The following is a 22,643-nucleotide window of genomic DNA, read 5'->3' as shown; positions in this document are numbered from 1 at the left end:
AAATGCTTATTGAATCATTCCTGTGAAGCGAGGAGACTGAAATTGATTGTACACAAGGGAATGCAGAGTGACAATAGTATCTCTGTCATGCAGTTTTGAATGGAAATGTTCGTCCTTTATTGCATAATCACATACAGTACGCCAATGTTTTGTATTGTCTAAAAAAAAAAAAAAAATACATTCAAAGGTTGAAATATGCCTGTGGTACCTTTTGGAATTTGTCACACTTCCACTGATTTCCCAGGTGGAGCTATTGTATTTCGCACCTCTTCTTTATTAAATAATTCTCAGGTATTCAGCATAAGTGAATTCCTGCTCCCTATATTCGACCAATAGCAATTCACATACCTTTCCGCTTCCACACTAGCTTCTTGATTGTTTATCTCATGATGTGCCTCCTCTAGAATATCCAGAGTGTATTCCATTTCGAATTCCAATTCTTCATCGCTAGGAATCTAATTATGTCATCTGCGATTACTCTTTCCTGTTCTGATATATTTATTGCATTGTGCTTGAGCCGTAATGTCTGTAACTGCTGCAGGAGGTGCATAGCAATGTTTGCCTTATTTAACGCCATGGTATGTCGATTTTTAGTCTATAATTGTTACCTGCACACACTCTCCCTAACACACACACACGCACGCACCTCACAGAATTACAGGTTTAATGCAATAAACGAAATAACTATTTCTCAAACACTTCCAAATTCACGGGTAGAACTCAGAGTGAGAATAATATATATATCCTGCACTTGTCTCCTTACAAAGAGTTTGTCGCTGTAGAATGGTACACGATGCACGTAAGCTTCTACTTTATACCGTAGCTGTTACGACCAGGAATGCCATTGGCAACCAATATTCCTATTCTCTTGATCGTGCTGCCCCAACTGCTTATAGTTTCAGTTTGAATCTACAAACGCACACACGAAGTGGCGAGGTCAGAACCACTTTATGAATGCTGAGGCTCTTGCATTTCTTGCATTGCCTTGATTTTGTTCTGTAAGAATGCTGTCTCTGGAGCTATGTTCATTGCCACTGTAGTTATCTGTTATCTGGTACAAACAACGAACTTTTCAACATTGAAAGAACTGTAAGTCGTAAACCGTTCTAGATATGGACAAACTAATTAGTGTATGAGATTGAGTGGAAAAAATCATTGTTGTTTGATATCTCACATGCCTCTCTTTCCATTTGAAAAAGTTGACGTCGATCCAATATGGCGGATTTCAAGATGGCGGCCATGATCTGGAATGCCATAAAAACATCCCTCCTAACTCGATTTACATAGTTGAAGTCATAACTATTGTTCCTCCATCTATTTCGAAAAAAATATCGGTCTTGCAACTATCAAATTATATTGTAGTTGGCTTTCTCACATTCGTGTTTCTATTTCGTTTTCCCATATTTCTAGTGCTCATTAGCAGCTAAAATTTTTGCCAATATCTTATATTCAACCCTACTCTAGGACAGTAGTCGTTTCCTTTTGCTAACGCAACGGCGAAGTGGTGAGGTCTACTTGTGAGTTATTTGTACGTACAGTGAAGCAGTTATTTGTTTGTAATGAAAATTAAGCAATCGCGTAATATTGTGCAAAATAAAGGAAGTTAGATCGACACAATAATTTTTAAATGATTACTGCAATTTCTTACTTATCACAGATGATGTGGAGCTTCTAATAAGCGTCTCCGATCATAGGTTCCCTATCTCAAAATACTTCCAGTGGACTCTTCTTCCATCTGTACAAATTCGATCTAACTGAAAGAGTCATACGACCAGGACAACTGAATGATGATGGATGACAACTGTTGGAATGAGAATGGAAAGGAAACGGAAGTACCCTGAGGAAACTCACGGACACGATTTTGTCCACCACAAACTTACTTGGGCGGAGATCGAACCAGAGTCCCCACGCACCAGGAATAAGCACTCTACCACTGAGCCATTGCCTCTCTTAAATTTAAATGTTTCACGTTTTAATTACATGATTTAGCGTTGGACTCTCGGAACTTCTCAAAGTCTAAGGCATCTTTCCTGTTTAAAATAAACTGTTTTAAAACTACTACTCTGTTTTACAATATTAATATTTACGTAACTTAGAAAGTCATATTTTAAACAGTGAATTATATTTGCATTTCTTAATGTATAATGAGAAGTCGTTTTTTTCTGAAAATATTTACTTTTACTCCTATTCAAATTTATACATACTTTTTTTTTTTCAAAACCGAATTTTATAATCCTCAACAAATGTAAACTGAAACGAGGTATTTTCATTAAAGAGCTTATTTAAAAACCTAAATCCTAAAAGAAACTACGAAATGTGCATTTTTATTTAAATCATTTAGTCTGCGACCTCCGGTGCTACTTCTTCTTTCTCCAGCTCTTTATTCAGTTCCAGTTCTTCTTCCGATGCTTCTTCCATCTCATGCTCTTCTCGGGATTCCTCTACCTGTCACAGTGAAACAAGAAATAAAGATAAGTTACAAGGTAAAGTGATTCCGTAGCTAGTTTCAAATTTGGAGAACTTCGAAGTAAATCAACATAGAACACAATTCGTTTGAGCTACGCTAATCTAGGAATTATGATTTAGACATGTACTGTGCTGTTTTCTCTGAGGGCGGAAGGAAGTACAAATGATACACATTGACGGGCAAAAATCGATCTCTGATTATATTTTATAAGTTCGTAAAATCAACATTATTAGCCCACGAAATATATATACAGAGGTCATTCAAAAAATAAGCTCCGTTGACCAATTAAAATAAATAAATAAATAAAAAAATGTAATGGAACTAAACACTTCATTGTGCACTGAAATACAGACCTTACACTGTGCTTCAACACAATTCCATCCCTGTTGAGACGCTTATCATAACGAGAAACCATATTTTGTATTTCTATATCGAAGAACTATGCTGCCTGTGATGATAACCAAATGTAAAGAGCTCGTTTGATCGCATCGTCATTCCGACGCTCTGGCTCGCAAAGAAAGGTTTCTATTCCAAAAAAAGATGATAATCAGAGGAGGCAAAATCTGGGATATTCGGGGGATGAGGAAATATTTTTCTAGATAAAGTCTGTATAGAGTCGTTGCGTAGCAGCTTCGTATGAGGACAAGCATTGTCGTGAATAAAAATTACCACAATTCCACATGCTACGTCGCTTGATTTGATTGCGTAACGCAATTTTGGTAAATTTTGTAACAGGTGTTGACGTTGATGGTTTCAGTGTGCTTCAAAAATCCACATCATCTTTGTTTGTCCCAAAATATCGTGCTCAAGACCTTCTGAGTAACCATATCAAATCTGGATTTGGTCTTCTGTGGCGAGGACGTGAGCCTTTACTTTGAAACGATGGAAGTAGAGAAGAAAGTATAGTGATAGTGGAAAAAAATAAATTCGAGGTTTCAACATTACTCTTGGGTTAATTGCGTGTTCTCGCCAGGTGAGTGTACATCCGTAATTACTACTCAAACTGAATATGTCCTCATCTGAGAAGAGAACGAGACCTTACTCCTTCTCACTTCAGTCCAGGTGTTCTTGCCACCGATGTGCGGAAGATTCGGAGACTTGTAGTCCTCTTAAATGTGTTTGCAATTGCTTTCCCCGCTGCTTGAGATCGGCCACATCTTGCCTGTTTCACAATGTAGCGATTGTCCGCTGCTGCAGTTGATCGTAGCCGACCACCACGTCTCCTTCGCACTTCAGATCGCTCCCTATACATGTGAAACAATGCTGCGGGCAACACTAAACTCCTGAGTCACATTCATAACACTTCATTCTTCTTCCAGTTTTCTGATTATTCTTCCTCCGTGTGAAATCATCTAAATGTTGTCTCTGAGTCATATTGCTGTGAGTAACACCACCATAATACTCCTTAACAGCTCTCTGACACACACTGTCATTCAACAGCCTCATGTTAGGAGAGCTGACCCATTCGGCGCTACGATCACGCTGACGTTACGCCATGCAACGTTTTGGCCTGTGTGTATATCTGGCTATCAAGATTCCATTAATTTCCACCGAATACGCAATTTTTTATTGTACCGTAAGATGCTTATAGACACAGCAAGTAGAAGGCCAGAACTGGCGGCAAGTTACTGGCCGTCAACAACTTACCACCTACTTTCCTTGTCTATAGAGGTACTTTGCACTGCACAAGTAGGTATTGGGGGACAGAATACTCAAACATGTTTGATTTTACTGGTGTGCGATCGGCAAGTAGCGCGTCACGTGACTACTGACGGCCAGAACTTTCTTGTCAAAATATTGCGCTTGCGGCCAGTAGGCGGTTGTTGCCAGTAAAAGTGGATTATTTGGCGTGAAATCTTGTAATTAAACATGCCTGTGGATGTTCTTGAGAAGAAAAAAGTTATCAAGTTGGGAGAGTGATGACATTTCCTTTTTGGATATATTTCAAAACTACGAACTATTTTGGAACGTGCGACATGAGGAGCACACTGACAAGTTTAAAGGAGAAAGTGCGCTGAAAAAGTTACGAGAAGACCTTTTACAACACAGTGCTGCGGTAACTGGTATTTATTTCTTGCGATCAAAAGTTAAATCCATAAGAAACCATTTATAGACAAGAATTTTTAAAAGTTCACCGACACTAACTGGACGCCAGTAAAACTCCTTTACTTGCGGCGAGTACTTACCCAATATATAGGCATACTTGCGGAAAATGAGGGAGTGGCCAGTACCTGACTCCACTTCTGACCGCCACTACTTGCCCTGTCTATAATACCTTTATCTATATTGTCCTTAAGTTTTGTACACCAGTGTATGTCTAGTAAAATAGAAAATTAAAAATGAGGAGTGCAGTCGAAAAAGTTGATAACTCACAAGAACAAACTTTTTGGATAAGGCGTTTGAAGTTGTAAACTAATGTGCAAATCACATTTTCAAAAGGCTGACTCTAATTTCCTTTTTTTTAAATTATTAAACTTTACTCAGAAACTGTACGTGATTAACTTGTCAATATACTTACGACAATTATTAAATTAGTTTGAGCAAAGCGCATCAGGGACATAAAAAAAAAGTACAATGTGCGTTATCAAGTTTTAGGACCATACCTCTCAAATAATATTTAAAAAATATTTTTGCTCTACTAGATTATAATCACCTTCGTTTACGATTCCCAGGTTGAGAAACCCTGATCTAAAATAACTGTCCACCTTATATTGGTGCGAATGACGTCCGGAGATGAAACATCACCTGTCCAGTAGCTATAAAATTCTCTACGTTTTAAGTTAAAGCCTGATGCTTAGCTGTCCAATTCTTCTTTATGTCGAACTACAGACAAAATTGAAGTTCACTAACATAAGAACGCCGCGTCATCTGGCGTGAATTGATGCATTACGTTAGTGTACTAGGCATACTTGATTATGAACTCTATGGCACTACTCATCATTCACATTACTCTGCTGAAACTTCTGCAAGAGCTGTTTCTACTTTAATAGAAAATTCAGAAGTAGTGCCGCTATGTCCCACACATGTTCAATATGATTAATATCAGGAGATCGTGGAAAGGGATGTGTGTGGTTTGTCATGCTGTTATAACAGATTCCCCTTCCATCGGAAAGATAATCTGATTAACATCATTGTATAATATTTGTTCTAACACTAAAAGCGTGCTACAACTACCATCTACTTACCATTTGCTCACGAAGCAACCTCAATCTCTCCAGTTTTAATTTTTCCTCCTCAATAAGTTTGGCTCTGCGTGCTTGGTCGTTCCATCTGTATCTCATTAGCCACGACGCCAAATAGTGAATTGGATCCTTCGGTCGTTTGGCACAAACTTCTGCTAAGGCTAACGTCAGCGGCACCCCGACGTGTTCCTTCAGGTATTCACTGTCTAATCCTTCACCTAAAAAGGGTTGAAAGTAGAAAGATGTGCTGAAGGGGGAAAATGTGATTACGAATCACCAGTGGTGGCTCTTAAGAGAAGCCATATTGGAAAAAATTCAGATTTTACCATTAAAAGTAAAAGAAGAAAACTTATCTAGTGTACTGATTGTAGTAAACCTAATTCTGAAGCTGTTCCCTTGGCTTGTAGACATGAACAAGAATCAAACGTGACTTCGCACTGGAAGTCACACTTATTTAGTATAGGTGTTGACCGGATTTTTCTTCCCCCCCCCCCCAAAAAAAAAGTTTAGATTAGAATGATATTAATGATAATGAATTTATTATTTAAGTTAGTAATGAGTATATGTATTAGTGAAAGTTCCATATTATAGAATTTAAAAACATGCGTTTACCCTACATTCAGGGGTTATAAGAAACTTGGAAATACCCGTCAAAACTACATTACCTAAACTAGTATGGTACAGGACAACTTTTAGGTTGCAGTATCCTTGGAGTACATAAATCGAGAACCTGTGCAATTTTCATGAGAATATTTTATCATTCTTCTGGATACGCATTGGCAAGTTCCATTAACAATCGTGGATATGGACAGAGTGCTCGTACAGTTTGTCTCTAACGCTGACTACAAGGGCTCAATAATATTGAGATCGGGCAATGATGGAGACCGTGTCACTTCATCTTTATGATCACGAAACCAGTTGTATAACTAGGTATAATGCTAGTCGTGAACAGGGACTTTGTCATATTGGTAAATGCCGTCGCCATTGGTGAACACAGTTTGCGTTGTTGGATGGACCTGGTCACTCAAAATGGTGTCAGTCATTGGTAGCGATCTGAGTACGACCCGCTCGGGAAAGTAATGCTCCCGGAAGTACGTTTTTACGCGCGCTACTCTAGCCAGCTGTTTTACGCGCTATCCTAGCCAGTTGTTTTAAGTTGGTCACAAAATTTATATCATGGAGTACGAGGGGAACAAAACGAGCCCTGCGGGGCTTCTAACCCGTTCCTCCTCCTCCTACTACTTATCTGCACAAAAGTTAAGTAAACCACTTTTTTAAGTATTATTTTCATATTATTTTAATTTAAAAAGTGTTATAAAATTGTAAAAAAAAAAACTTTCCTCGGGCCGGGTTTGAACTCACAGCAAAAGGGATTTTCGTTACCAGCATATAGCGCAGTGTTGCCACAGTCCTAGCCCTGGAGTGGGCTGAAAAATAGTACCAAATTGAAACAAAAAGGGCTGAATTCATTACTCTATACCAGTTGTAATACATGCAGAGCCGTAGTACGGGCGCTGGTAGGAATGGGGCGCCGAACGAGCAAGAAGAAAGAAAAGGTGTCTGAAAAAGTAACCGATGCGACGCCCCGTCAAAGAATTGGCGCCCTATTAAATCAATATTGTTGTCAATTTACAAAGAAATACATTTGTTAGAAATTTTCTTGCTCGCTCTGCTCGCAACTCGAAATTTTCAATAACAGTCACAACAAGTTTTTACTTATTACTTAAAGAAAGTTATTATATACGATTTGTTAATGACTATGTGATACACAATATGTTGAGTAATGACATAGTGTATGCACAGAAGCGGTTTCAAAATCGGAAACGATCAAAGTCTGAAATACGTGTTCAGCGTTGTGATGGTGATGAGTTTGCTTAGTTAATAACGCTTTTCTACCCAATCGAAGTAATCACGATGGTGAGAATGAAGGTTTGAAAATGAGAGGAGTGAAGAGACACACGCAAGCTGCTGTTTGCGCTGGAATATTAAACATGAAGGTAAAATCGGAATAATAGCATATTCGAAATCTTAGAGTAGGGGCTAAAAGGGTCAAAGCTTAACCCAACGAATTTCGTCTTTTCAAAGGCTAATTACTACCAGTGATTTTTAAATTCCATTGACATGAAATGCTTCCAATTTAAAGGAATTTATTAAGATCATTTCTCCACGAACTAGTTGTATCGCCAGGATATGTTTTCTGTGCATACGTATCAGTTGTTTGGGTTCGATTTCCGGCGGGAGCTCATGTGGTTCGGATTCCACGTTAATCAGTAGGTCCACGTCTCATATAGCCTCGCTGCTGAATGGGACGTTAAACTCGAAATCACCTCACCGTATGAGTCGTTTTCTGTTTTATCCATCTACATACAGACATAATATCGGCCTTCTGAATTTCCGTTATATATCACAAAATATTTTTTTACCGTAAAAGAACTAACTAACTCTATGCCGCGTTCATAAACCTCTTCAATCACTTTTACCCAACTGAATCCAGTTTCTACTTTGTATCCCAATTTCTACGAGATTCATCTTAATATTGCCCTCCCATCTGCGTCTAGGTCTTCCTAATGGGCGTTTTCGGATTGGATTTCCAGTCAAAATTTTGAAAGCGTTCCTACTTTCTTTCATTCTCGCTACTTGACCTGCCCACCTGAGCCTGAGACTCTAACAATGTTTGGTAAAGGGTGTAAATTATGCAGTTCCTTATTATGAAGTCTCCAACATTCCTGATTGCCGTTCCTCTCGGGTCCGAATATTAGTCTCAGAAATTTGTTCTCAAATGCCTTCAGTTTGCGTTCTTTCCTTAAAGTAAGCGACTATGTTTTGCAACAATACAGAACAACAGGCATGATATCGTTCTATATATTTTGAACTTCAAATTTCACGACAGAATTCGCGGCAACAAAAAAATTTCAACTAAATAATAACGAATCTTGCTTTCAGCCGACATTTAATTTCTTCCTGCATATGATTTTGGTCTGTTAATACTGATCCTAGATACTTGAAAGTATCCAATTTATCGCAAATGTTATTTGATACTTTGATGACGCATTCGTAATTTGCAGTATTACAATCTCAGTGATCTTCCATGTATTTAGTTTCTGTCTATTGTTCTTCTATCATCTATCAGATTTACATCATCAGCATACGCCATATCCTGATGAATACTATTCAGCTCTAGGCCCTGGTTGCTATCTTTGATTTTCCTTATAGCGTACTCGAGAACAAAGTTGAATAATAATGTCGGTAACGCATCTCCTTGTTTCAGGCCATTCTCGACGAGGAAGCTCGTGGACAAGAATTTTCCTACTCTGACTTTACTTTGTGATTCGTTTAAATACATCGTAATTAATCTAACTAGCTTTTCGGTATTCCAAGTTCTGCAAGGATGTATATTTATCTCCTAAGCGAGTTGTAAGCCTTTCGGGGTATTGTATTCCCATTTCTTTCCAAGTATTTTTCGAATGGTAAATACATGGTCCATAGTTGATTGATTTCGTCTAAATCCACACTGATAATCTCCAGTAATTTCATCCGCTCATGGGATCAATCTTGCTAATAATATGTTTGAGAGGATCTTATAGGATGTTGACACAAGACAAATGCCTCGATAATTATTACAATCCACTTTGTCAACTTTCTTGTGAAATGGAAAAATGATTGATTCTTTCCACTCTTGTGGCAAGTCTTCCTTATTCCAGATAAGGAGAATGAGTTTGTGTATCTTGTTCCACAATTTTCCCCACTAGCTAAAATTAACTCAGCAGGAATTTCGTCTACACCCAGAGATTCATTTTTCTTTAATTTCTTTATACCAATTTCTACTTCTGTTCGGCTAGGTTCTGAAATTTATGGTTCCGCTGTGCATTTCCCTTTCCCCACGAAGATTAGTTTTGGTTGCGTGTTAAGCAAATCGTCAAATATATGGGAACCGTTTTTTCAAAACTCAATAGAGAAAATGTTGAGAAACGGAGGTATATATGAGATAGGTATGCTATTTATGCTATCAATCGAGCTGTGAAGTCAGAACTAACAAAACTCGAAATGTTCCATGTTTATAGAATGAGCATTTTGTCAGAACTCGATGGAGATTATGTTCAATAATAACAAATTTCAATGCCTGTAAAAAAAAAAAAAAAAAAAAAAAAAGTTTTGTGCTCTATCGAGTTTTGAAAAACGTTCCTCACATCTTTCCATCTATTCAAGATGCTACCTTTATCAGTAAGAAAAACTAACCCTTTTCTTTTTCAGACGTTGAATATTCTCTTTATTCAACGATAATCTCTCTCTCTCTCTCTCTCTCTCTTACTATTGTTGCTACCAGATAGTGATCAGTGTCACAGTCTTGTCCTCTGAACGAGCAACATCTATTATGCTAGACTATCTTCTTCTATAAAAGGTGAGCAATTTGATTGTGTTCTTCCATCTGGTGAGCTCCATGTGTATTTATGAACGTCGCGATGTGGGAATTTTATACTCTTCACGATAAGGTTTTTTGATGTTCCAAAGTTCACGAAACTAACGCCGTTGTCATTAATTTCCTTATGCAAACTTTCTTTTCCTATAACCCCTGTTGAAAATATCATGTCGCCCTATCTTCGCATTGAAATCCTCAAATAGAATTTTCGTATTGTATCGCGGGACTTGGTCGAATACCCCGTGATACTTATTCTTAAAAAGTGTCTTTTATATCGTCAACCTTATCTTCTGTTAGGGCATGCACACTTAAAACAATGATATCACACCACCGACTTTTAAGAGTAGTAAAATAAAGTTTATCATATGCAACCGGTTTAATTGCTGATATTACAAGAATCGAAATTAAAATGCTATTTGTGTGGTCATATACAGAATAAAATTACAAAAGTTTACAATTATTACTGGAAATTACTGCTATCATCCATTTCAAATATTTTAAAAGCACGTAGTTTCTTACGTATTGAAATTTCATTTGTTATCGATAGTATGAAACGTTACAAATAGTTGTACTGTAAATTTCCATAACTGACCTCCAAGTGGATCTGTATGCCAACCAAAGTTTTGTCAAGTTTAACAAAAAGTCCAAAATACGCCTCTTGAAGACAGCTGTTATTTTTAAAAAAAAAAATCGGTTTTGGCTGTTGCAATTATCTTTCCAAGCAGATTGATTTTAAAAAAATCAGCATAGTATAACAACAAAAGCTGCTTCTCTTATATGCAAAAAAAAGAAGAAAAAAAAGAAAAAGTTTAATGTGGTGAGTGTAGGGGGTGCGCCGAGTTCTACTTTGCCCCGGGCGCTGAAATCTCTAGCTACGGCTCTGAATACATGACTCTAAAAGAGTAAAGTTCTAGAACACTCCTCCCCTCTTCCAAGAGTCTAAATAAAGAAATTTCTCTTTTTAAAAATTACTTTTTTAAAAACATCCAAATAGGAAGATTCCGAACAAATGTGGAAGTAGATGAAATTTTTCTCGCACGTAGGAAGTATAGCAGAGGCTGCAAATTAAAAGGGAAAACAGTTATCATCTTCGGTGTGTATTGTAAGGAAACCAAACGCGCCTCTATTTCAAAGTGACCAATAAACTTAAACGGTATTATGGCTATATATGAAAAAATATATAAAACGAGGAACAAATCAATCATCTCCGAGTTCGCGTGTAAACAGTACGTTATAATAAAATATTAAAATATAAATTATCAGGATGTGCCCATCTAGCGTCATTTGTTTCCCGGTATAGTTCGAATTACGAATTTTCCACACAAAGTTCATGGCGTTATGCGATGCAACGTCACAGAATAAATGTTCAACATAATCGTTTTAGAGTCCAACACATAGTAAGTAACGTGAGATGTAGGAAAAGTCTTACTGACACTTTTGAAAATGTGTATTTGTATTTGTTAAATAGTGCTGAATTGGGCACAATTGTACCAACTTTTTCACAAAAGGGGCTGAAAATGCCAGCGTGGTACCAACGGGCCGATGAATGAGAAAAAGGGCTGAATTTGGTACAATTGTACCAAGTGTGGCAACAGTGATATAGCGCTACCCCACTCGGCCATGAAGACCGACAACAGTAACCGTTTGATTTCTGCTATTTGAAAGCAATGTGGCAAGAAATTCATAACGCCAACCAATCAGAACTGTGTTTTTCGTTCCTACTTCCGGAAGCATTACTCTCCTGAGCTAGTCCTATCTGAGTTATCACAGTAATGATGCTGCCGACAGGATACCACGATATGGCTGCCCAAACCATACCTGAAACCGTGTCATATTTATCTTTTGTCAGGTAAACAATCCGAATCGTACGCTCGGGATGGCGTTCTCCACACGTAAATTTGGTCAGAAGTCGGAAACTGTGAATGTTGACTCATTTGACGAAATAGTCTTGCATTGATTCGTAGTCCAGCTTTTGCGACTTTGGCACCACTTCACTTAATAGCATAGCCTTCCTCAGACACATTATGAGAGAAATATCCAATTTTGATAGCTTATATACAATCTGGATGCAAGACACGACCACTTTCTCTTTACAAAACATAAACTTCTAATTGACTCTAAAAAGTAAATTTTTAATTACTGTAAATGTAAACTTTTAATTGGCTCAAAAAGTAAATTTTTAATTACTGTAGTCACTTTCTCTAAAGTAGATTTGATTTTGCATTTGCATCTATTGTGATAATGAAGTTAGTTCTCTGGTTTTGCCAAATTATTGTCTGTAGTTTCTGTATGAAGTCTTGTATAATTAAGCTAAATTGGAAGTAAGGGTTTATCAACCACAAGGATTTATTACCAAAGGTATACTGTCCACTTATCCCAATATTGTGCAACTTTTAGTACTTCAATTATTTATTCGTGATTACAGTTATTGTTTTCGGATCGTTTCCCTCTTTTCACTATTCTTGCTGAATGTTGTTAATTTGCCTTTGACTGTATATGGTTCCTGTATGCTTAAAAACCTATTTCGTTGATCTCTGCGAATCTTCTTAATTCCGTTGTGCCTATTTTAGATCCTTGGGCATTACTTCACACAATTTTTAAGTTTGTTAGTTTATCATGCATATTTATTGTGGACCAATGCCTCTTTGCCGGATTTGCTAAAGCCGTCCATGAGCATTGGCTATCTGTTTATATACGTTTTACAGGTTTCAATAAATTCTGCGTCTTTTGAATGCTTCATCGATTAGATCTACAAGCTCCTAGCCATTCGCTGGTAGGTCAAGTATTCGTAGCTCCATTCTATCTGTTTCTTCCAGTGCGGGGTATGTTATAGATCTTCCCTTCTCGTAGAGATTGATGGTGTGAGCCGCAATTTTCTGGTATCCCATCGATACTTTGACTACGTTCGCAGGACACATTACTGTCATGTAATTCTGAACATTTTAGGTGTTCATGTCCTCCTGTGGTCCAGATGTGGTTCCCGGCCAAATCACCCAATTTTCCAAAATGAATTTGCACAGCGCCGTAACTTAGATTTTTTCGAAGAAAGAATGCTAAACTCAACTATCAACTAATATAATTTTCAAAGTGCCATAACCATTGAGCTTGATCCTAACACATTCTAATTACTAATCAAATCAAAATTATCTAAATTCTATCTGATCTAGACCCCTATCTCTTTTTGCTATTTTTATTTATTTAATCATAATCCTAGAAATGTTTAGTTTATGATAGGTATATCATGTTTACTATAAACTTTCAAAAATATATGAATAATAGCTTAAATTATCTTTGTCACTCAAAAAACTGGGGGCCAAGTCCCCCCGCTCCGAGCTAGATCCGCCATTGCATAGCAAATCTTTAGGAAGGTATGGGATGGAATTCCTATGCTAATGTTCCAATGTAGTTTGTTAGAGTGGAAGTTGCGATGTTGGATGATAGTCCATAATGCTGTTGGTACAACTGTTGATGACGGTATGTGTTCTTATAGAGCAAGGTCACTTTGAAAATCAGCCAAATAAAACCGATGAATCTTCTATAGTATTTTTAAACCTATAAATAAAGGTTAAATCACAAACATCACTACAAGTAGAAAATACGTGAAAAACTGTCCTTGAATTTGCTAAATGAAAAAAGCAGTTACGTATATCGTACAATTATCAACCCTATACTTTGTGATTTTAGTGTTTGTAATAGATCAAGACATTATTACGTACCTGGTTCTGGTCCGACGATTGTCATGCGTGACATTAGCCTAGACTTCCTCTCGGTCCGTGCATAGGTGTCGGCGGTAAACGTCGGTCGTGGAAATTTTATGAATTTTCCTTTGTCTCTATCACTTGTAATACTAGTTGACTCCGCTTTAGACTCTGCCACGGAAGGAGAACCTAAAAGCAGAATTTTAATTACGTATACTTAAAGAACAAGAAAAGGAAAGTCGTATCTGATCGGCAAGTGAGGAATCAAAGTTATGAATTCCGCTAATCTACTGATCTTGTTTTCTGTTATTTCAATCAGGGATGTTACAAAATAGAGGATCTGCTCGTATGTATTTTCATACTACAAAATCAATGAAGCCACAAAACAACCGAGCATCGTCACGTCTGATTGGCTACTCTCGTTTTTGTCAATGAATGTTAGCTCGAAACATTGCGATCTTAGTGGATGGAGCAGGCAGAGTGGGCGTGGCGAAACTTGGTGTCATGTGGCTTCACGATTTTGTTGTATAGGCAGATCCTCTGTTTTATAACATCCTTGATTTCAACATCGTTCTAAACCCAATTATAATATAAATTAATGGTACTGAACAGTGGCAGCTCGTGAGGGAGATCACATCGTTACAAATTAAACTTCTATCATTTAAGGGAAGAAAACTTAGCTATTCTTTTAATTCTTATATACAACAATTAGTACATTAAGCAACATTTCTTCCCTTAGCTTAAAGCAATAAGCATTTAATTTTCACTGATGTGACTTCTGTCACGAGCCGCCACTGAGTCGGAATTATTTTTCTCTTTTCTTTGAAATGAACTGGAGTTATAACTACGGTATTTAATTTTAATGATTTCTTCTGTAAATGTATTTAAATGCCCCGTGGTAATTAAATACCCTTTACTTCAATACCCATATCAGGCTTGCCAACCATACGATAATTTACCGTGATATACGATAAATTAAGCCTTAATGCTACATATGATAATGCCCTTGCTGAATATATGATAATTTTAGAACGCACATATGTTTGCAGTTTTTGAATGTGTAAATAAATTATAGATGTGCATTAAATAATTATAAAACACACACACTGAGGTTTTTGACAGTCATTCCCGCTAAAATAAATCAATAATGATTTAAGAATTGGCAAATGGCAACCCTCCATCCTTTTCTTAAATTCAATTATGTTTACGAGGGGGTGAAAAATTGTTGTTTTTAAGAGTAGCGTTAACAAGGATTTTAAAAAGATGGTAGGTTCATTAAGAGTCTTCATCCCGACGAAATTAAAATACCGCTAATTTTACAGTAATTATGTGATATCTTCAAATAGATAAAAGATAATTGAAATGTGGAACAAGAGCGCCCTAGACAATATTATTTTGCGTGAGATACCGTTATCACAAGTCACCTAGTGGCTTTTCTTTTTCAGCTGTTTAGAAACGCGAAAATAAATGCCGATTTTCAAAATGGCCTCGAAATCGAAAGCAGATAAGTGAGTCATGATAACGGTTTCTCATGTAAAATAATATTGTCTAGGGCGCTCTTGTTCCACATTTCGATTATCTTTTATCTATTTAAAGATATCACATAATTACTGTAAAATTAGCGATAATTTAATTTCGCCGGGATGAAAACTCTTAACGCCGATTTCGAGTTGGAAACTGAAGATTACTACAGGGCGCAAAATTTCAAAGTCAGACATACTCGCCAATCCAAAAATGATAGTCGACAGTATCTCTCACGTACAAATCATGGAAGTCCTTCTCCCCCTTCCCCCAACGACCTTTGGCATGACAAAGAAAGAGATTACATCAGGGTATCAAATTTCCAAAAGCGGATAATTAGATTCAGGATAATCAACTTCGAACAGGACAATGCATATATATTTTAAAATATATTTTACCTTAGGACTTCACATTTGTGTAACGCTCTCTTTCCTGCACTGAAGTATCAGTTGTCGATTACAATTTTCGGATCAAAGTCTTGAGTGAAGAGCTATTGATGGAAATTGTCAGCAAACCATCCAGTGTGTCAGTCTTTAGTGAAATCCTGTCGGCAGTCTTAACTCTGTTGATATTGCTGAAGTCTCCCTCACATGAAGCAATACACACAGGTAAAACTGCACAAAATATGACCATTTCAATTGAGGGTGGGACAGGACGGGCGAATTACAACGCTGTGAACACTTCGCATTCCGTGGTTTTTCTCACTCAGTGGCAATTATTTTCGTGCTAAACAAACTGTGAAGCCTGCTACTGAACACTGGTCGATTGCTATTATTAATAGTTATGTACTTGTTTCTATAATTATCACATGGATAACAAACAGCGGCGCAAATCTGTCTTCAATATTGAGGGGGACGGGTAGAACCGTTCCCATATTTTTTTTAAGCGATGTTCAAGATATTTATGAAGTTGAAAACAATTCTGTAGAGGATCAGGGAAGTAGAGTTGTCTTCAACATTGGGAGGCGGGTAGATATGAGGCTTATTCTGGGGGGACATTAATTTTATCTCACTCTACTTTATGGCAATCAAACACAAATCATCATATTTCTCACCAAAAACACATTTCAAATCGGATTATTGGGGAGGGACAGTCCCCCAAGTTCCAAGATTAGAAGGCACATGTCCCCCTCATTCCCCCAGGATTATTGCCAGTGATAAGGAATACATGATTTATTTATTTATTTTATTTATTTATTTATTTATTTTTTTGTAATATACGATTATTTTAAAGACAGGAAATCGATAATTTCGTTCTCTGAGGTTGGCAAATCTGATCTTATATAACTTTATAAAGTAAGTCCTGAGTGTGAGTGAGTGCCTAATTGATCAACGCGCAGGTTAACCCACTTAAGCTAGAAACTTGAAATTTTGTCAGTGCTTAGAACTTGTGGCGTAATGTACCACAAAGATGATTTTTTTTTTTTTTGGAAATTCGACGGGTGGGGGGAATGGAGGGTGGCAATTATTATGGTGAAATGTCCATATTTCCGAATCTCTGAAAGTTAGACACCGGTACATGAAATTTGGCATATGGACTTTTCATTTAAAATAGTTTATGTATATTTTAATAAAATATGTTTATATGTTTAAAATAGATGTATATTTCACTGTTATTTTGAAATTCCCCCAGAAAGAAAGAAAAAGAGTGAAGGTTACAATTGTTATAACAGAATGAGCATATCTCGAAACCCTTTAAAGTTAGAGACTTTAAATTTTGTTTTTATTCTTTTAACTTAAAATAATTACAGATGTGTTTCAACGAAAGCCTCGCCCCGTCCCCTAAAAGGTGCTATAAGGTCAATTGATTTTGCGATACATAGACTCACTATTCCCATACACAGGGCTCGAAATTTCCTGCACTACTGGTCACCATGGAAACTTAAATACGAGTTTGGCGCCTAGATAATTTTACCAAAACAATATGGGATTATGTATCAATTTGTGTGATTGTGTTTGTGAGTGTGTCGCTTGGTGTTTGGAACTGGCGCCTAAGTCAGAAGAAGGATTTTCGACCACCTTTGGTTTCTGTGTACGGAAGAGTTTGATGCCAAGAATTGCTACTCGATATCTATCTTCAAGACATTGTTTTTCAGTTTTTCACTTATAAGAAAGCCATCACAGCCAGTCTTTCTACATTATGATTCTGTGCCCGAATGCATGTTATAAATATTATCAGACCTGATAATAATACAGAGAAATATTGTGTCTCCAAGACCAGTGGCGGCCGGTGGTTTGTGGTTTCGGGTGTTGCAGTACGAACGAGCGGAGACAGAAGATATAAAGTGAACTCATTGACTAATCAGCATAAATTTAGATGCAAATGCTATGCGCCATGTTAAATTAAATAAAAATCTGTTTTTAAAAAATAAAAAATGGAGAACATTTAATCCGATTAATCACCTTATTTAATTGGTAAGTTCATTCTTCTCTGTTTGATTAGAACAAATCTGCCTAATGCATGCTGGTTGAACTCTAGTATTCTTATTGTCACGTCTTTTTCGATGGAAAGCATAACCAATGGTGATAACCTTTCTTGGGACATTCAATTTCTTGAAAGTGTCAATTCTTTTTGATGTGAAAAAGAATTCTTCTTTAACTGACGCCATAGGTACAGTTAATATTAAGTGCAGAAGCTTTGTAGATTCACTAAATATTTTTTCTAGATTTTTGTGAACAATTCATTCTAGCAAACTCAGTCCCTGACAGTGATCCGAATTCCTCTTCAGTGTAGACTGAAGAGAATTCGTAGCAGAGATTAATGTTATATAAAAAAAATGTACATTGAACACGCTTTATTCACAATTTATCTAGGAAAATTTCAAATAAATTGTGGAAATATACCTAGTGCATACAACATTACTGCCATAAGGTGTCCTGTAAACTTAAACCATTTTTTTTTTCGAACACTCTCCTGAATTGCACTTTGCTTGTTTTGTCTAAGCCTTAATTGTAAGTTTTCCTCAGTTAAAAGCTGGGCAATTTTTTGTAAGTTATTTACAGAAGTCATGATATGCAATTTATTCAGAATTTGTAGGTTATGTACAGAATTAAAGCACACACAATAAAATTAAATCTAATAACTAATAACCAAAACAGCTGATACAAAAGAGATACTAGTATATGAATTGCGAATGTCACATATTCATACATAGGGCTGTAAACTGGCCGGCTTTTCATTGGCCAGGCCGGAAAAATTGATGTTATTTGGATTAAAGCCGGTGACGGGTACAAACTTCTCACCAGCCCCTTTATAACCGTTTTTTTTTTTCAAATTTGTATCTAGTTCGAAGTATAGATATGGAAAAGTAGCTGTCATTCTGTAAACTCAAAACTGTTACCTTTCACCATGTACCAACGATTAATATATTTTGTTCACCTGTTTAGAAAATTTTAGAGAGATGACAGGGACTGTATCAGGGAAAATTTGAAATTTACTTTCAAGGAATTTTATACATTTATTAAGAGTGGAAAAGGACTTCTTAAAGCAATTTCCTATAGTTGAAGTAGAGACTATATGTTTAAAGAGTGAATTTCATTTTCCAAATCCAAAATTGTCACGTAAAGATTATTATACTTTTGTTCATATGTTCTGATAATTTTAAAGAAATGGTAGTTACTGGGAAAAACAATAAATTGATCAATGCCGATTGATCAATTTCAGTTTCTCATTTATAGCACAATGTATCTATTAAGGTTATTAGTAAATGTTCTAAGGACATACAGAATATATGTGTTAATGCACTTTCGTTCACGATAGTACATTTCCTTTCCATGGATAGGTCCGAACAGAGATACTTCACGCTGAGACCTATATCAAAGAGAATTTTGAGGAAGTTCGGTTCTTTTTATTTTACAGAGTTGGCAACCCTATTCATATATCAACGCACACACACACACACACGTGCGTAAAAGAAAAAAAGAACTACATTCCAAATCATACGTCTTGGTTGTTACGCAATACACGATGAACACAATATACTTCCACATGAGGCGAAACAATGTTTATCAACGTTCTGGAAAGCAACCTTGAAACCCGGCAGATATAGGAACATGTTAGCTGGGAGGGGTCTAAAGTATTTGAGGAAGGTCCAATACGTCTACGTAATAACGAACCTGTCTTTTACTTTACCCGAAAAGATAAGTAATTCTTAATTACTGTCACCTATATTTTTTAGAAAAAAATGATAGAACGATTATTTCTATAAGAAAAGAAAGAGTACATGATGAGGCGTAAAATAAAATATTTAGCTTACATCAATCATTTCTCTATTAAACAAGTATAGTTCGTTAAGAAAGTCTACAAATGCTAGTCGAGTTTCAAAATTTTAGGGAGGTCCGGACCCGGTGGACCCCCTCGTGGCTACGCCTCTGAGCATTGCTAACTAGTCCCAAATTCAATGTGGCGTTCCCCACCATACAGTTCTTTCTATCAAGAGTATAAAATATACTTATTTTATAAAAGAAATATGTATGTACTAAAATACTATCCACAGAGGGGGGGGGGGTTTCTGCATATTGACTTATTAATATTTGGTTCACAAATTACTGTAGAAGACATTTTCATTATCTATATAAGCTAAGAATTAACTCGTAAATACGGATCTACTTTCATTTGATTTCTGCTCTACTATATATTTTCTTTTTTATTTTGTAATTCTGCTATTACTTTTTTTTTAATTGTCATTATATTGATTTGCTTCAGTATTAGTACCGTAATATAAAAATATGAATGCATAAAAACAAATTCCATTTGTTAACTGCTAGTGAAATAAAATTTAGAAATCTTATTTAGCGCGAAAACCTTCTCGTTCACTCGAAACCGTGCTGTGTTGCAGAAGCACTGCAACGACCAGACCCTTTAACTTCTGAGATAGGGGAAAGGAGACTTAACATTTGCTCCAATTCCCGCGCTGAAGGAATCTGGTCGTTGCATGCTCGCTGCAACACAATATAAATTAGAGACTCTGTGACGGATTATTTTTCGCTTTTTAAAACGGATTAATGAAACGGACAGTTAGAGAAGTAAAAAAAATATGTTATTTAAAGTATATATGGGAGTATTAGAAAGTATTTTTTCTGTTCTTTACTACTATTGATAATAATATTTTTTTCTTGAAATACTTTGGTCGTTGCGCAACGCTGCAACACTAACATTAGCCGCCACTGTCCAAGACACGATTGCCCTACAGGAAGACATAAATTATCTTATAGGCTGGTGTAAAATGTGCACTTGAAACTTAACAGCAAGAAATGTGGCAGTATTAGCATTACACTGAAAAAGCCTCCTGTTCCCTCCACATACCACATCAACGATTCCCCCATTACACATTCTGCTAGTCATAATGATCTTGGTGTCATCTTTGAAAAAAAGAATGAAATGAAATCTTTTAAGTTTTACGTGCCACGTTTTTGCCGGTTAGGCTAAAGGAGACTGTGATGATGAGAGATGAGTGAAATGGTGGAATGAAGAAAGTGTGAGGAAACGGGAGAACCCCGAGAAAACCCACGAGCACGGTGTTTGTCCACCACAAAGTCCACACGGCGCGAGCTGGGATCGAACGAGGGACCCCAAGCACCGGAGGTGAACGTGGTGTCATCTTTGATTCGAAACTCACATTCTCTGACCATATCTCAATACTTAAGAGTCTTCATCCCGGCGAAATTAAAATACCGCTATTACAGTAATTATGTGATATCTTCAAATAGATAAAAGATAATTGAAATATGGAACAAGAGCGCTCTAGACAATATTATTTTGCGTGAGGTACCGTTATCACAAGTCACCTAGCGGCTTTCCGTTTTCAGCTGTTTAGAAACGCGAAAATAAATGCCGATTTTCAAAATGGCTCGAAATCGAAAGCAGATAAGTGAGTCGTGATAACGGTTTCTCATGTTAAAATAATATTGTCTAGGGAGCTCTTGTTCCACTTTTCGATTATCTTTTATCTATTTGAAGATATCACATAATTACTGTAAAATTAGCGGTATTTTAATTTCGCCGGGATGAAGACTCTTAAGAATTCAATGCGCATGTTGGGGCTTCTTTATCGATTTATTGAACTACCCACTGTTTCATCTTTAACAATTTTTTAATAAAACTCTAATAACACCCAAGATCGAATGCTGCTCTTCCATATGGGCCATGGCCGCACCAACACATCTCCCTAGACTAGATTCTATTCTTAATTTCTTTGTTGCAATAGTACGCTTTCGTATTCCCTCACTTCGAATATTACCTAAGGAGGAACTCTTGCGATATCTTGATATCCAGACTCCGGAAGTACGCAGAAATAACTCTGAACTGAAATTTCTTCATAAAATAGTTAATGGAAGCTTAAGATCGGAAACATTACCTCAGGAACTATCCTTACGTGTCTCTCCCCGTACAACCCGGAACACCCACCTATTTTCATCTTGCCCGCCCTAGGTTGGCAATTATACAGAGGTCTCTTTTCTACAGAATGCCAAACTGTTATAATCATTTAACAACTGATGTGAACATTTTTTCGAGCTACTCGGTGATTGAAAAAGCAATTAAACGAGTTTTGGCGAAATAATATCAGTTTTGCATATTTGTTGATCTTGTTTTTGTTGTTGTGGTTTTGATTTCTTTCTTCTGTTTGTTAACATTTCCCTGTGTAAAATGGGAAAGTTATGCTGTATGTGGGAATGTGTTCAATAAACAACACGTCTGCTTCATAGACATTTAGTAAGACAAAACTAAATCGAATCAACAAATAAAACCCGGCCGGTAATAAAGTAGAAAAAGGAATTTGAGGACTTTTTGTTATAGCTGCCAAAATAACTAAGGAAGCAATTACGCTGCGCAGCAGAGCCATGCCACTGAGCCACTGCGGCCCTTATTTAAAATAAAAAATATAGTCATGGAAAAATTAATAGCAACACCTTGGAATTTTACGCATTTATAAGGATTTCAAAGAAGTTTCTACCTAAATATGCACAAACATACAATGATATATACATCAAATTAAAGGAAATTTTATGTAGGATCCAAATCTACTCACAGAAATTATGTATCTTTACAACAGTTGATGATATTCAAGAGAATGTATGGGAAAGGAAACACAAATCCATCATGCTAAATGTTCATTTAATGGATGACTCGATGTTGCTTTCAGTGAGGTTCGCACTCATTAAGGTAATCCAGTATGGTTTCTGCTTCGTTACTTGTTGTGTAGGTGCCATGGGTTGCGTAATTTTGTTGTTCCAGTAGTGTTACGTTTACTGACAAATTTGATAGTTTTACCCATAAATATTGATTTACCGTTTATAAATTATAATTATTGATATCGGACATCGACATTGGTTAAACGTGTGATATTACACCACAGAAAG

The 22,643-nt window shown here is 36.6% G+C and overlaps 1 protein-coding gene across 1 annotated transcript in view; it reads right to left on the bottom strand.

Annotated features, from left to right (window-relative positions):
* Positions 1-2,169: 2,169 nt before the first annotated feature.
* Positions 2,170-22,643, bottom strand: part of LOC145663884 (uncharacterized) — a 36,926-nt gene continuing 16,452 nt past the window's right edge. Inside the window, exons 3-5 of the mRNA XM_081730032.1 lie at positions 13,783-13,953; positions 5,653-5,867; positions 2,170-2,445 (exon numbers count right to left, since the gene is read on the bottom strand). Coding sequence (XP_081586158.1) covers positions 2,338-2,445; positions 5,653-5,867; positions 13,783-13,953 — 494 coding nt within the window. The 3' untranslated portion in view covers positions 2,170-2,337. The remainder of the gene's footprint in view (positions 2,446-5,652; positions 5,868-13,782; positions 13,954-22,643) is intronic.

Source organism: Thermobia domestica, chromosome 11 (assembly GCF_964235325.1).
Source record: "Thermobia domestica chromosome 11, izTheDome1.hap1.1, whole genome shotgun sequence".
In the NCBI taxonomy this organism is placed as follows: domain Eukaryota; kingdom Metazoa; phylum Arthropoda; class Insecta; order Zygentoma; family Lepismatidae; genus Thermobia; species Thermobia domestica.
This window is presented reverse-complemented; position numbering and strand designations above follow the sequence as displayed.